Below are 16,271 nucleotides of genomic sequence, written 5' to 3' on the forward strand. Positions count from 1 at the left end.
GCACCTTTTGTTTGTTTTGTGTATTGTTACAGGTGACTAACAGGTGTGTTTTGTTGCCCAGGTGTGTCCTATTCTGTCGCTTATTCAATCAATAAATTGCACTGAATGTCTATGCTCAGTTTCTGATTGGGTAGACTAAGTGTTGCTTGCATTTAGAGGTGAAAACAACATGAAAACCAGAGCACTGTCTATGGGTGAAAAACAAGCTATTGTGAATCGGAGAGAAGATGAAAAATCAAGCAGAATCATTTCACCAACATTGGTCATTGCCAGTACACCCATTTGGAATGTCCTGAAGAAGAAAGAAATCACTGTTGTACTAAGTAACAGACGTGGAACAGGTAGACAACAAGGAAACAAGGAAAACATCAGCAGTTGATGACAGAAACACGTGAGAGACGTAAAGAAAGCCCCTAAAACAACTGTTTGTGACATCAGCAAAATGCATCAATGAAAAGTAGTATAAATATAAATATGAACCACAACTGAAATAAAACTGAAACCAGTTTTGGTTGAGTTTTGCTTCAATATTTCTGCTTCTTCTTCTTATTATTTTTTTTGTTTTTTTTCATTATTTTTATTCGTGGATATGCCACATTTTGCAAGGCTGAATTGACGGTACACATCACAATTTACCAGTATTCCCAAGCAAGCAATACAAAATTGTCTTTTACAGGCCACACCTAAAGGCCATCTAAAAGTATTTACTCCTAAAACAATCCCAGACATGTTGATTTATATGCAATCATTCTGTAACTTGGATTACTATAAACAGCAGCATCTGAAGTACCTTCAATACGCTCGCAGAGCTTGTGCAGGTCATGCATGGGGCAGGCCTCGCATAACTGGATCTGAGTCTTGTTGCTCTGCAAGGCAGCTGCTGTGCTGAAGGCCTGCTTCAGGGTTAGCATCACCTCGTCCACCTTTGTACACCAGACACAAGCTTAACATTTGCCAAAACTGAAGTATTTTTAGGACGTCCTGAGGGCGACTCACCAAGGACTCGCTGGCGCACTGGAAGACGAAGCACACATACTGACCGGGACCAGGTTCAGACAGGTCGCGACAGATGAATCCAAAATGATCCGTTTGCTTGATACCCTGGAAGTAAGAGACCAAATTAGTCATTTTTAAGAAGAGCTCTTGATAAGTGGCCCAGCAGAGCCCACGGAAATAATCAGACTTTTGATTGGACGTCATTCAAAATCGATAGGATTCTCGCTCCCATGGTTTGAACAGAGTGGTTAGATCCACATGACCTGTCAGGCTCACGACATCAAACGAGCATTTCCAGTATTTGTGTGCGTGACATATTCGCCAAAGATTTTGGTTAAAAAGACAAGAAGGGTTTAAAAAGCTTTTTGATACTTTTTGGCTCCCTGTGCGATTGAGTTTGACACCCCTGTATCTAAGTTCTGAATCCGATCCAGATGTAAATACCTGGGAATAAAAGCTGAAACGTTACTCACTGGTCTCATATTCATCTTTTGAAGTCAAACTCAAATGTTTTCAGTCTATAGCAAAAACACAGGAATTGGCCTAACTGTTCTTATACTTCTGGAGGGCACTGCACATGTACTTTACAAGAGTCAGTGTGCGGCTTTGATTGCAATATAGATTTACTATCCACTGAAAATGAGTCAACACACCATCATTATTGTCTAACTAGCTATCGAGAACAGTGAGTAGCAGGATAATTTGTGTGTTGGTGGTGGGAGCATCATCGTCTAGGGTTGCACAAGTGCTTCCAGCAACTACAGAGCTGGAGTACACTGGAAAAACGGGGGTGCATGGGAGTTTTTCAACATGATAAGGGCTCAAACAAACCTCCAAGATGACAAGTACAGTCGTCCCTCGCCACTTCGCTGTTCAAACATCGCTCCCTCACTCTATCGCATTTTTTTTTAAATTAATGAATCAATGATCTCTGTTTTGTGGCCATCGACTATAGCCTATTTAGTCCAAAAATATTGAAAGACAAGTCATATGTGGTATTCTGGTCCCTAGGTGTCAGTAATGTTACACTGATGAGACACCTGCATGGAGTCAGCCATGGCAGGAAATGATGGAGTGAAAACAAGTTCTCCTCCCATTCCGTGTGGAAGTGGTAGGTTTTTGGCTTCCTAATTTTGTCCTTCTTCCCCACTCCGTTTTAAACTCTTTCTTAAGTTTAGAATAAATCCTTTGGAGGCTAACTAGTTAGGTCGGTGGCATGCTAATGCTTAAAGCGGCAGCCGTCCTTTGTGTCCCTGCAGTAATCCTGTAGCCTGCGCATAATTGTTGTGCAATATAGTGCAAAGAAAGAATAAAAGGCTTGTAAAGGTGATTATAGGGGTGTTATTTCATGTCTACAGGGCTCTAATAATGGTAAAAGTCAAACAGATTTTCTTAACTACGAACATATTCCATTTATTAATATTGAATCCTACTCTGCGGGAATTCACTTATTGCGGTCAGGTCTGGAAACAATTAACCGTGATAAATGAGGGACGACTGTACCTTGCTGAGGAAGCTGACGGAGCATTTAGTGTATTTGTGACAGAAAAAAACAACGCAACCTGACAGCAGGATGAAATATCTTTGAAGTTCTTTTCCAGCACCACTGTTTTGCTGTCTGGACTGATGAGGTTGACTTCAAAACGGCCGACCTGTGCAGGAAAAACAAAACAAGCATGTTCAGTTGAGTGCATTGCATGTGCATTGTGGAATTAAGTAGTGTTTACTACTTCAAAATCCATGTCACTATGACTGCACAAATGATTTTCTTGCTGTGTAACATATTGAGCGGCGCACTCAGGCTATAAATAGCCTCATGTGGAAATGTGCTGTGAGGGACGGCAGCTGAGCCACGCTGCAGCTCATGTTGCTTTTCCTTAAAAAAAAAAAAAAAAAACTTGCCACGCCACACGCTGCTCTTTTTTTCCCTTAACAGCGGCACTGAGGAGTTCCAACCTGTTTAAATGAGGTGGTTCTGCAGCTAGTCTGCGCACAAGAAATGCTCAGCAAGCACACATAAAAGTGATTTGCAGGAGCAGGATAGTCAGGCATTAGCACAGCGGGTACATTTAGAGTGAGGACCTTAAAGAACTTCTGACTTAAGTCCAAAAAGTATCAATAAAGTATCCTATGAACACAATTCTGCATGCATGTTTGACAAGTCTGAGCCTGGTAAAACAGGTGTGAAGCAAAGTTGTCACTTTCCAGTGACAAAGCATGTATTGCCAAATTGTGCAAGTTTTTCTTATTTTAAACTGAAAAACTGCGAAAACTCAAAAATAACCTTGCTAAACTTGGAGATGCATGCACAGAGTGCAATATATACACTTAATATCACTACTGCTCTTTTGAGTTTTATACGTACCTAGTATGTGGAGTAGAACATATAAACACATTTTTGGAAACATGCAATAAAAAATTACTTTGTTTTCTACCTAGTGCAATTTATATTACAGTGCATTTATTACAATAGATTTAATTCTACTATTGTTTTTTTATGTTTGTTATAATAAATTACATGTATATGTATGTAGTGTCGTCCAGTAGTCACCAACCTTTTGGAGCCCAACATCTCTGGTCTCGGCCGTGAACCTGTGCAAGATCTACACCCCCTCCCCCTCCTGATGTGTGTGTGTGTGTGTGTGTATATATATATATATGCCTAGAAAAAATATAGATTTCAATTATACATATTTATTTCTTGAATTATTTTGTAGAAAGGTTTTTAAAGTAAATTAAAAAGTGATAGATATTTAAAGCTTTGTGTTATTATTGGTTGTTGGTATCAACATTTCAGTTTTTCACTCTATTTTTACTGTTTTTTTTTTCATTTTATTTTGTTTCTGCAGTGATGCAATGGCAAATTGGCCAAGGTTCGCAGATGGCCCCTGGATGGATCTTTGTCAGGGTCGGGCTTGTGGCGTCGGCTCTATGAGCAAACTACAAATCTATTTGGCTTGTCGGCTCAGTGTCGTGGGCGAGCGAAGCTATGGTGGTTGAGGAGAGAGGGGCTGCGTTCCAACAGTCAGTCCTAACGGTCAGCGTTTTTTTGGAGGTGCGCATCAATGGAGTTACAGGTATATTTGTGCCTTCATTTTGAGGTAGCAAAGGCTGACTCTGAGCCACAGCGTGCAGTAATTACTGTTGCATGAGCAGGCACATCGCTGAAACTCTCTCTCTCCTTGTCGCTCAACCTGTGAGCGCGAGGCGAGCCAGTGTACGTGTGTGCGCTCATGGTACCTCCGGTCAGGTTTTGGGGACTGGGCTCCTGGCTGGAGCTTTTGGTTTGCACGCCTGGAGAGCAGCACAGCGTACGGGCGTCTTCTGTGGTCAAAATGCGCACCTGTTGGTCACTCTCCGGGAGGGGAGGGCACTGATGTATTAATTTTTTTTTTCTAATATTCTCGCAATCGATAGCAGTCCCGAAGATCGACTAGTAGCTCACCATCGACGAGTTGGTGACCCCTGGTGTAGTCCAGTAATAATTACCATGTGTACTGTAATATATCATTGTCATAATGTATTTTATCTATCTGGATGCAATGTAGTTATTATTTCGTCTGCCATTCTATTTTATAGCATCTTCCATAAAAGGATATATTGGAATCTTCAATGTGCGCTTCACTTGTGTCTAAATCCAAGTATGAGTTTAAGTTGTGGGTCTAAGTGTAGGTCAAAGTCCACCATGTAGTCATGCATTTCCCCATTTAGGCCACAATGTTTACAAGGCAGTGATGTGTAAAAAGGGCTCTTTCACATCCATCTCATCCTGCAAACTTTAGGGTGCATATTAAGCAGCGGTACTGTGTTTCATCAATGGAGCAAGTGTCCCCAGCCAACTTAGCTCTGTGAAGGTCTCCGTTCGACCTACCTGGAAGAGCATGGTTCTGTTTTTGTCCGAATCGGACGGCTGAACGTGGTTTGGAGCGCTAGCGTGTCTGCGGCGTGCAGTGTCAATCGTGACAGGACCTTCGCTGGGCTTCCAATGCAGACTTCCTGCCATGCTGCTGCAGCGCGTGCGAAACTCCTGTGGTTCCTGAAAGCCCGAATCCTCCAGGATGCACTCAGGAAACGTTCCTCTCAGGCTGCTCTGACTGGCGCTGCTGGATAGGCCTGAACATTACACACATTTTGTGTTAATTGGCACTTCTGCTGTAGTTATTTTTATAATTCAACAAGATGGCAGTAGCTGCATTTGAACTATCACGGTCAGCATACCGCAGATTTATCTACCTCTGCATGCACTGTAATACATTGCTTACACTGCTCGGCTGTTTGTGTGAAACTCATGGGTGTTACACTTGTTGTACTGTTGCTTCAATGAACTCATCAGCGCTATTATTGCTGGCTGAGAAATGTGCTACTTACAGCTATTACAACATCGGTTCTGTTGCTGCTGCGTTGTGCAGTATACTTGGTAGTAAATGACCATGTGGTCAAACAGCGTAAAGTTTTCCTATTTTGTCCCACACTCCAAATCATTATCAAAGTTTAAAAATGAAGTTGTTCCATATACAGTAGCTTATATACGCCGCTTCTCTGCAATTATCGCCTGCTTCCAATTAACGCCACGTCCTCTTTGCGATTAAGATACACAAACACCTCGGCCATAAATGCAGCATCGACAGTAATGGTTGTTACCACTTTGTACCTCATGAGGCAAAAGGTATTCTTTGTGTTGCGAAGGTATTAGAGGGGAATTACAGCCACGAATTACAGCCAAAAAAGTGTTATGTTTTGGAGTAAAAAGTAGTTTTTTCTAGAAGTTTTTTTATATTTAATTACAATAATACGTTATTTTAGTAAATGTTAATCTCTGTAACTGCTGTAAAAACGGTGCCTGTATCAAACTGCACACTCAGTAATGCTAGTTGAAGAACATTACGTGAATTGCATTATTGAGTGTGCCCCCCCTTGTGGTGCGGAGTGGCATTTGGGGATGCTAGCTAGCTTTGAAAGACACAAAGACGGTGAAAAAAGTTGGGTTTTTTTCCACCCACTCTCTCCAACTACTTTGCATTGAACAATTCCAGGAGCTTTTAGCCACACGTAACTTCCATGTTCCTTTGATGTAAATAAATAGCCTGAAATGAACATGATCGCCCCCCAGCGTTGAGGAGATGCACGCAGTTTGGCCTAGGACTGAATGTAAACCGGGAGTGTAATTAAGAGGAAACTCGCAAAGGTAATCCTTTATCAGCCTCTCTAACCAGAGAAGTCGTCCCCTTTCAGATCTTCTGGCTGTTCAGTCTTCTCATTCAGGGTCGAGGAGAGCGGATCTCCTTCCCCGCCTATAGTGAACTCCACAGGAACCTTTTCCACGGAGCCTCTCTGGCCGTTGAGAAGGCGTTTACGCTTCACCTCATGCTGGTGAAACTTATCGATGCAGTCATCAATGAGGGTGGACGGAGCCTTTTTGTGTCCCACCGTCACCTGTGATTACAAAATGCACTTTTAAGTGAGAAAAGTGGCAAAATGGGAATTAATCTTTGCATCCTGTTGTCACATCCAACCTTGCCACAATAGAGAACTTCAAACTTCTGGGAGTTGTAGAATGCCTCGTCGGCTTCCTGTTTTGGTTTGGTGTCTTCCTTTAGGGCCGATTTGGACACTTGGCGAATGCTGCTGATCACCTCAGGCACCTTTAACAAAAACAATGGAATATGAGGACGTCATCACCACAATAGAGAATAAGAGGAGATTAAAAACAAGTTTGATGAGCAATTAATATGAATCAACTCCTCACTTTGTCACTGAAAAGAATTCAAGGCTAGTAAATAACAGACAAAGCAGGCAAGCAGCCAGGGAATGCCCACGCTACCCAGCGCAGAAGTGACAACATTTGGCTTGCAAGAAATCAGAGCCCTTCAGGGTCACCGTGATAGTCCCTGCTCTGTTGCAGCTGCTGTCGTAAAACTCAAGAAATAGGTTTCAGTGACTCGCGTGCAAGAACAAGTCACGACGTAGACAATCTGTGGCTGCATACTCTTGTGCAACCTTCGTGGAAAACACACAGCCACAGGAAGACTTACAATGTAGATTTGGCAGACAAAACAACTGTCAAGGTCACGCAGGCCTTCAGTCTTATTTAGACAGTGGCAGCCGTATCCGAGTTTCCCATAAAATGCAACTGTAACTGTCACAACTCATGCATTGACTGCTTAATACAGGGTTCGGTGGATTTAATGAGTGAACACATTTCACACAGAACACAATTATAGGGTGACTACCGACCAATGAGGACTAAAGCTTGAATTATGAACTGCTCTGCTGGACAAAATGCATTATGGGGAAGACGTTAAAATAGTTGTTTTTGTTTTTGTTTTTTTCAAACTTGTATTGGTCCGAGCCTCGTACACTTCTTAGGTATATCTTTCGAGTGTTAAGTTACTGTGTGATGATGTAAGATGACACCGTGAGTCAGGCTGCGATTTCCGATGGGTTGACAAGCTCGTCGCGGGTTCCCTTATAGCTCGTGATTGGCCCCTGCCATAGAAAGAGCGACCCGTTTCCTCACTGACTCATGAGCGGCACAGCATTTAAACGAGTAGTATTAGTTGTGAAGTATAAGAGATGAGAACATGGTCATAAATTAGCCACACGGCTATGTAAACCGCAGGGTTCAAAGTTTAGGAAAAAAGTAGCGGCTTACACACCGGAAATGACAGGATTTAAAATTGGTGAAAAGTACGATAACATGGGAGCTTTAAGTAGACAATTCTGGAGGCACTATTTTTAGGCATGAGTGCGCACTGTATACAGTAAGTGGCTTTGTTCAGATGAACGACCGCTTCAAGTGCTCAAGACACTTGACTCTAGTCATGTGTTGTGGAATGTTTCCATTGCTTTTCCCTCGACCCGAGGATGAGACAAGTGGGTATGGGTTCATGTCCCATTCCAAAACAAAAGATGAGTTATGTCACCTTCGCTTGGTGCAGGCGTCATGACCACTGAGATCCAATGCAATGGCCGTATCACAAATGCTGCCTTTATTAAAAGGTGCTAACGCTCACTTGTGAAACGTCAACTGTTTGACGCCTCTGATCTGCGTTCCTCAAATCCACTATAGAAATGTGTGTTTTCCACACTTTCGCTTGTGAAACTACTATTTGATGATTCATTGGAAAATGTGCCCATTTGCTGAAACCTTTTTAATATGTTGACTTCGGCTGCATGGTTTTGCATGGTCATTTTTGTTTTGTACATCTGTAATGTTTGAGAGCAAAAACTCTCTGGACGCAATACATGAATTGTCTGTGTAATCAACACTAGGTAGCAATTTTGACTGGCCTGCTACTCAGGTTATGGACAGAACTATTGAGGAATTAGGTGTAATTATTTTTATTGAATTGAATTGTGAATTATTGAATGATTTCAACTATTTTGATGGCCTGTAAACATTACAACTGTGAATGTGAAATACTAATTCATATTTAGTATAGTGGCTTCAAAGTTTACTGGTTAAATTTGATATAAATGTTATATGTTTTCCTGTTTTATAGTAAGAAGTCGATCATTTTGACTTGTAACGTGCATGCTGATAAAGTGTGTGCAACCCAGATATACATGTACAATGTACATAAATACTCATATTTATCCATCCATTTTCTACACCGTACTAGAGCCTATCCCAGCTAACTTGGGGTGAGAGGCGGGGTCCACCCTGAACTGGTTGCCAGCCAATCACAGGGGCCACATAGACAAACAACCATTCACACTCCCATTCATACCTATGGACAATTTAGAGTCTCCAATGAAGCTAACATGCATGTTTTTGGAATGTGGGAGGAAACCGGAGTATCCGGAGAAAACCCACACACACACGGGGAGAACATGCAAACTCCACACAGAGATGCCCAAGCGAATGGTACAAAGGTAAGTGGTGAAGTGCCAGAGGTTAAAAAAAAAGGCAAGGTTACCCAAAACTGTAGAATTTCAGAATGATACAAAAAGGCCTGTTTCAGGGACCACAAAATGGGTCAACAATTTAAAGCTGTTCTGCAGAAATGGAGGTGGATCAAGCCTTGGCGGTTGGTGCAACTACTGTAATTCCTGCAGGTGTTCCAAGTTCTGGAGTACTTACTACCTTCTCTGTCTGCATAAAAGCTGTGTTCGGAACACACTGTGGTACTACACCCTTGTGAACATCAGGTGAACAGCATTGTGCTGGAGGAAGTCATTTGACTATCTTAACACTGAAAAATGTAGGGTTTTTCCTCCAGAGAAATTGGAGGGTTAAAACTTTTGACCGGTATTGTGTGTGTGTGTGTGTGTGTGTGTGTGTGTGTGTGTGTGTGTGTGTGTGTGTGTGTGTGTGTGTGTGTGTGTGTGTGTGTGTGTGTGTGTGTGTATATTTATAGCAAGTAGATCTTGGGTACTTGGTCATTTTAAAAGTAGCTCGCAGCCTAAAAAGTGTGGGCACTGCTGGTCTAGTTGAGCTGAGCAGGATACAGCATTTCAAGTAGTCCTCTTCGTGGGACCACTGTGGACGGGTTCCAAGTGAGAACAGAGGTGGTGGTGCACGGGACCGCTTCAGGCTTAAATGATGCAGGATCATATTGCAAACTAACCTGGTCATGGAAAAATGCAGTCGTGTCTTAAATTGTGCGTTAAATTTGTCTCTCTTGCCAGCCTCGCCGAGGACATAAAATCGCTATCTGGCACATTCCACAAAAATGGGTAAAAGGTTATAATTGAACTCTGAAAGCTGCTGCATGATTGAATATTCCAGTGTAGATTTGTTATAAAGAAATGATGGCACAAAAGGCCTTTTGGGTTAATGTGTAACTTAAAAGTCCCACAACAACAAAGCCTTGAAGGAGCTTGCATTTCAAGTCAAGCAAGCAGCCAACCTGTCAAACAAGAGACGCAGTGCTCATATTCCTCTCCAGTTCAAATGTACAGTATGCCTCCTGCCCCGCCCCGCCCCCAGTGTTCTTATCTCCTAATGATCTTCCTTACAAACTGCCCTGCAACACATGAGGATCTCTCCAGGGTAAACGGTTCCCATGTCACGTTTGCAGCTAATAATAGCTTTGAAATTGTGCTTGTCGCCCCTTAAAATAACACCTCGTCCCGAAAGGCAAAACAGGAAAGTCATCAATTAAATCCTTCACAAGGATCCCCTGGATAGTGGAAGAAGTGCATTCCACATGGTCCGCCTTGCACATGTTCCTTGCTTACAGACTGCCAAACCAGTTTCTGTTACGCAATATGTCAAGCTGAGGTACGTTCAAGGCGCCTCGGACAGCAAAGCTGTGGAAAGATGGGAGGAATTCAAGTGGGATACAGGAGCACAAAAGATCCCTCGACTACGGAAAGAAGTTTTTTTAAAAACATTAGGTGTAGGTAGGTTTACATGCAAACTTGAATCAAGATCGCACGACAGTTCAACTAAAGACACATTCCTCCCAGGAAGTACTGTTCATTTCCATCAAATAACTACTGCAGTCCTACCATCACAGCAGCAACACCATATGTTGCTCACTGATTCATTGTTAAACAAAAGCAAATGCAAAGTGTCCATAAACAGGCTAAAAACCTGTGTAAATTCCTCACTTCATGGTTAACGCCATGCTTTTCTGTCATTGGGTTAATTCCCTGCTGACCAATCAACAGACAGCTAGCTCCACCCTACACAAACAAAAGGTACTGGAAAAACTGGGGTCAGATACTTTGGTGAAAACAAGGATTACAGGAAGGGATTCAAATGATTAGCCAACGTGTGTCCTCAACTTGTAACTTGTATTTTAGTAGAATTCAAGAGTTTTCTTGTCATATGCACAGTAAAACAGGTATGAGCGTTTAAGTGGGGCAAAATGAAGGAAACCCCAAGAACTGAACCATACTGCTTGGTGGAAACGAAGCTTAAAAAGCTGTTACGTATGTCCGCATCTGCTACTGCTATGACCGGCAGTCCCACGGCTCCTTTTAGCCTGACATTAAGATCATCCAGAAGCAAACCATACCACACCAATGCAAGCGGTACCCCACTGAAAGTGTGGCAAAAAGTCGAATGACACTGGGTCAAATATTCTGGGACTTTTTCCAGTGGAAAACCGCAAAATGTGTCAAATCAAATAATGGCACTTACAACTTTCTGTGGTTCCATTTTGGGTTATTGAGGTGAGAAACACTATTAAAGAAATAACTCATGGCAAAACAGGAAGGTGGTATCTGTGTTGATCTCGCTGGCATATCCCATCTTTGGGAACAGTCATGTCAAGAATCATGTCTTCAAGGAAGCTAAAAGTACCTTAAAATGTGTGTTTATCCCTTTAATTCATCACTAAAAATGCATTTTTTTCAGTTCTTCACATAAAACTCTAATTGTAAAACTATAAAAACATGTTTTGTTTTACTATTTTCGGCTTTCTGGAATGGATAATTGAATTTACATTATTTCTTATGGGAAAAATGTATTCGGATAGCGTCTGTTTTGGTCGCATCTTCTGGAACAAATTAATGACGCTAACCAAGGTTCCACTGTATCTTAAAAGTCCAATTCCAGTCGGACTAGTCCTCTAATGCAGTGGAACCCAAACTTTTCACAGTCGCGTACCCTTTCAGTCACCGTTTTTGAGGCTCATGGTGCAGCATCAGTCAAACGGCAGCTATCAACGCTGGACACTCGCCCATATGTGTGTGACAGTCAAATAACCCGAAAAATAATTGAATTAACAGGACTTGATGGTTCACCGACTGCTCTCTCACTAGGAACCCACCAACGTGTTACTGGAAGTCCTGCCAGGACTCCATCAATGTCTCCATCTCACATCCAAAGTCTCCTTAAAGAAGGCGTCTCATCCTCTGTATGTTCTCTTGAAAAAGTAAGTCGAATATGTTTTCCTCCAAATGAAGGTGATTTTATGGCTCGTCTTTTCCATACAGCCAATAGAACAGCATAGCAGTGGTGCACTCAGAAATTTTGGGCATGAAAAAAACATCACATTGTGGCCCCCCTTGTTACTTTTTAATAATTACCTATTTTTTGAATCCATAGCAGTCAGCGGACCTTGGAATTGTCCTAACTTTTCCCCCTTTTATGACACCCCCGGCCAATAGCACTCATCAAAAATAAACTGAAAAATGTACAGTTAATCCATGTGATCGGTATCGGCCGATTTCACTCTTGGATGATCTGTATTGGAACCGGCAGTATAAAACCCGGATCAGAGCATCTCTCGTAGAAAGTTGGAATAGTTGGAAAATTAAAAAACAGCAGCAGAAATGGAAAAAAACAGCTGTGATAGTAATGTAATATAAATAAAGATATAAATAAGAGAAAAAAAAGCCACATTTTACTAGAATAAACTCATAATATCAGGAGGAAAAATAATGTCATTTTAGTAGCATAGAGTTGAAATATTAAAGAAAAATAGGTAAATTTTTAAAATTGGTAACATTATGAGAAACAAATCTTAATAAATTTGTAATTTTGGGAAAACTTATAATGGGAATAAAGTCATAATAATACAAAAATAATTTTACAAAGGTTATTTAAGAAGAAAGTTGAAATATTTAGAAAATGTACAAAAACTGCAGCAAAATTGGGGAAAACAAGAGCAAAGACCGACATGATGATGATAATATGCATTTTCACCTGCATCACAAAGCTGAGACGCAGCTTTTTTTCTTGAAATCTATGAGACTTCTTCGCGTAGCTGTGTTGCTTTGCAAAATATCAAAGTGGTGCTTGCGTCATTTCATTTTTCAGTGTGTGGCACTCGCTGGAAAAAGTTTGGACACCCCTGATTTATCATGTTTCCTACCGCAGAGAGAAAAAAAAAAGCACAGAGCTGGATTAACTTTCCCCTCCAAATTCCAGTGTGCTCATTCGCTAGCTTCATCATCATCATCATCATCATCATCATCTGGTGGCCTAAATACTTCATGTCAAAAGACATTTAGAAGCACCAATAACCTACAGTATGTGATCACAGAGCAAGCTCAATGGCACAGTTGTCCCATCAAGGATCTTTGTGTTTACTAACAGTCAGGGTCATTCTTGAAACGTAGGCAGCAGATTAAAATGAACAAAAACAAAAAACAAGCACCCTCAAAACCTGAAAGTGACAAACCCTTAAAGATATATTAGAATTTGAATAATGAGACTGGACGTCTGAGACTGAGCAGTCCTCAGCGTCAACATTCAATTCTGCTAATGTTGTATTGAAAGCATTAAAAAGCATGTCATTTGTATTTGCATGCTAGGGTTTTAACGCTATATATTAGCATATTTTAAATCAAAGAATAACATTTGTGTGCCGTTTAAGATGAGTGTCCTGTCACTTTCCACTGCAGTTTACAAAATGTCCAATCAAATTGCTATCATGGGTTGCTATGACTTGTTGTGATGTATTACCAAGGTTGCAATCTTCAATTTGCTTATTTTGGGTGTATTTCTCATCATTTAGCCACCATTAATGACTTGCTGTGATGTGTTAACCAGGGCTCCAATTCTCACTTTCTTTCTTTTGGGGAATTTCTCACCGTCGTTTCCAAAGGAATCGCAAATTCTAGTTCACACTAAAGTTGCCTTGCACTAAAAACACATGCTAAATGTTGCGTGTTGGCATTCACCATTTCTCAACAATAAACAGACAAACGTGTGCTTCCCTATTGTTTTTTTCATTTCCATAACCTGTGATTTTTTGCAAGAACAGCAAGGCTGTGAAGTATAAACCATAGATACATAAAACATTTGTTTTCATTGTTGTTACCATTTTACACTATATTCAATGTGTGTCATGAGCATTTAGTATTCCAAATATGAACATGCAAGTGGTATGGTATCTTATGTCTTAAAATGACTCGCTATTGCAACAACTCTGTCCTCCATTACGTCCATTATGTTCACAGCCACCAGAGGGCGTAGTTGCATGGGTTCAAGGGGTTGCTATGGTATGCTACGATGCAGTGACCGACCTTTAAGGCATATTTAGCCACTCTTCACCACTGTTACTGTGTTGTACCTGGTTGGGGTCTCCGGCCTTGAACACGTGACAGGACATCTCGGCCTCCGGGTTGTCAGGGTGGGCCCGCAGCAGGTAGGCAAAGTAGGTGAGGTCATTGCTGTTGTGCAGGAAACGGGAGATGTACTGCGCCTTGTGCTCGAAGATGAAGACCGAGTAGTTGTTGGAAGAGGAGGAGGAGGATGAGCTGGGCACGCAGCGGAGTAAGGGGCTGTGCAGCACCAGCTGCACCTCACGGGGCTGCATGGCGGGGCCGCAGTCGCCCCTCTCGCTTCTCCGCCGGATCTCAGCCACCAGCCACGGTAACATGGGCAACGTGGTGCGGCGGTCCAGGGTCGACCAGCCGATGTAGGTAAGGGCGAAGCGCTTGTCCTTCTCGCCCTGGGGGGGCTCCATGTTGGACAGCTGTGGCTGCGCTTAAAAAAAGTTTGTTAAAAGAATGCTGCTGCCACTCCCCGATAGGCGCAAATGTGGTTAGTTTGCAGCCCTTTGTGTGTCATGCAATAGTCGGCTAAAAGAAAAGTTTTATGGTTAGATTCCCTTGCATGTGTTGTGTGTCCTGGGCTACACAAAACGTGGCTCCCAATGTAAACACAATACTGCCTTGACGCGCTTTACTGTCTCCAGGAGCACATCACGTCCACAAAGCCAACATCCGGGTCCGCACGTACAGAGCCGGCAATGGTCATATTCCGATTCTGCTTCAAAAATCCCAAATATTAATGCTTTAGTGCCGTCTTTCTTTCCTTTCTCTTTCTTCCACACTGGCGTCTTGTCTGGAGGAGAGAGGCGGAGCCCGCCATGTGTCTCTCTCCTCGACCCCGCCCAGCACACGGCACATGTGCTCGCTGAGGGGCGGGGCCTGTGTAGAAACGTGACAGCAAGCGGAGGTCGATACCCAGCATTTACGATATCACACCATGTAAACCGATCATTTTGCCGAAGCAACTTACAATTTCCGATGTAAGTAACACACTGCTAATCAGTTGCCATAAAACACCATAATTACTATTTGTTATTTATTTTAATACTCGGTCTACAAGTACAGCATATTTTCCATGTATGCTTAGGCCCATATTTTGCCTGGCCTGGATTGTTTAGAGATTTAGAGCGTGAGTGTCTAAACCTTTTCAACTGAGGGCCACATATTGAAAAAACAAAGGCTCTCAGTTTTGATCATTTAAATTCTGTAAGAAGTTTGGGTGGGGGTTTAAACACATATGTTTAAAAACAAAGTTTTTGTGTTATTATTAGTCATTACGATCAAAGTTTATGTTTTTTCTCGTTATATTACACATTTTTGCCCCCCAGCCCCGGGGCAAACGTGCAGCAACATCCAAACACAGAAATGATCCAAAACCAAAAACACCATGAAACGGGAAAATGCTGCAAATTACAAATGCTGCAATCACATAAATGCTGCAGGGCCCTGCGATTGGCTGGCGACCAGTCCAGGTTGTAACCCGCCTCTTGCCCAAAGTCAGCTGGGATAGGCTCCAGCATACCCCCGTGACTCCAGTGAGGACAAGCGGCATAGAAAAAGAATGAATGAATAAATGCTGTAGGGCCAAAAATAGCTGCATGAGAAAAATGCTGCAAGTTTACCGAACAAAATAAAAGTCCGGCTAACATAAAATTTGCCGTAAAACTCGGTTGTCCCCGTCTGCCATTATGGGGCCCCATTAGCAGCACTTCGTACACCCCTCATTTGCAGTGTTCCCTCATCCATTGTGTCTTTGGAACCTATTAAAAAAACTATTTCACAGAATTTGTCCCTCTGGGATTATGTGATGTGCAGCACAAGGGCTGTGACTGGTATGCCATTTGAGCACAGCCCCCCTTCGTGAACGCCTTCGCCAATTTTGGCTAAACATTTACAATAAAAGTTGTAACATGGATTATTTCAGTTTATTATTTCAGTTCTGATAACATTCTCCAGGTCTTCAGTCACCATTGTTCACTAGCTAACAGTTGCATACTGACTTGACCCTCTAGAAAAATACTGCCCCTAGCGTTTAGGCGGAGACTTGCATGACACAAACCCTGAGGTAGGATTTCCAAAGCATAAACCAAGCTGAACTCATATTGATTTGTTTATAACGACACTTTGAGGATGAGGATGTTGACCAGATAGACACAAGGGTTCCTACTTTACTATAAACTGAAAACAAGTGGGCCACAAAACCCCAAACTGATACTTAACATTAACAAGCGGCGGAAGGAAAAGTAGTCCCTGTCATATTGCGTGACTAATTAACAGCTTGTCTTTAACACATGTCCCCAAATGTGTCAAAAATATCA

The 16,271-nt window shown here is 42.1% G+C and overlaps 1 protein-coding gene across 3 annotated transcripts in view; it reads right to left on the minus strand.

Moving 5' to 3' along the window:
* The window catches only part of tbc1d4 (TBC1 domain family, member 4), a 43,550-nt gene extending 28,227 nt beyond the window's left edge, over positions 1–15,323 (minus strand). For 2 of the 3 annotated variants that reach the window (XM_054787581.1, XM_054787580.1), the window contains exons 1-7: positions 13,971–15,323; positions 6,510–6,638; positions 6,207–6,429; positions 4,868–5,109; positions 2,559–2,648; positions 997–1,101; positions 791–923 (exon numbers count right to left, since the gene is read on the minus strand). In XM_054787581.1, coding sequence (XP_054643556.1) covers positions 791–923; positions 997–1,101; positions 2,559–2,648; positions 4,868–5,109; positions 6,207–6,429; positions 6,510–6,638; positions 13,971–14,366 — 1,318 coding nt within the window. In that variant the 5' untranslated portion in view covers positions 14,367–15,323. The remainder of the gene's footprint in view (positions 1–790; positions 924–996; positions 1,102–2,558; positions 2,649–4,867; positions 5,110–6,206; positions 6,430–6,509; positions 6,639–13,970) is intronic. The other variant, XM_054787582.1, reaches the window with a different exon arrangement.
* Positions 15,324–16,271: the final 948 nt, after the last annotated feature.

The sequence above is a fragment of the Dunckerocampus dactyliophorus genome, chromosome 9 (genome assembly GCF_027744805.1).
Source record: "Dunckerocampus dactyliophorus isolate RoL2022-P2 chromosome 9, RoL_Ddac_1.1, whole genome shotgun sequence".
Taxonomy (NCBI): Eukaryota; Metazoa; Chordata; class Actinopteri; order Syngnathiformes; family Syngnathidae; genus Dunckerocampus; species Dunckerocampus dactyliophorus.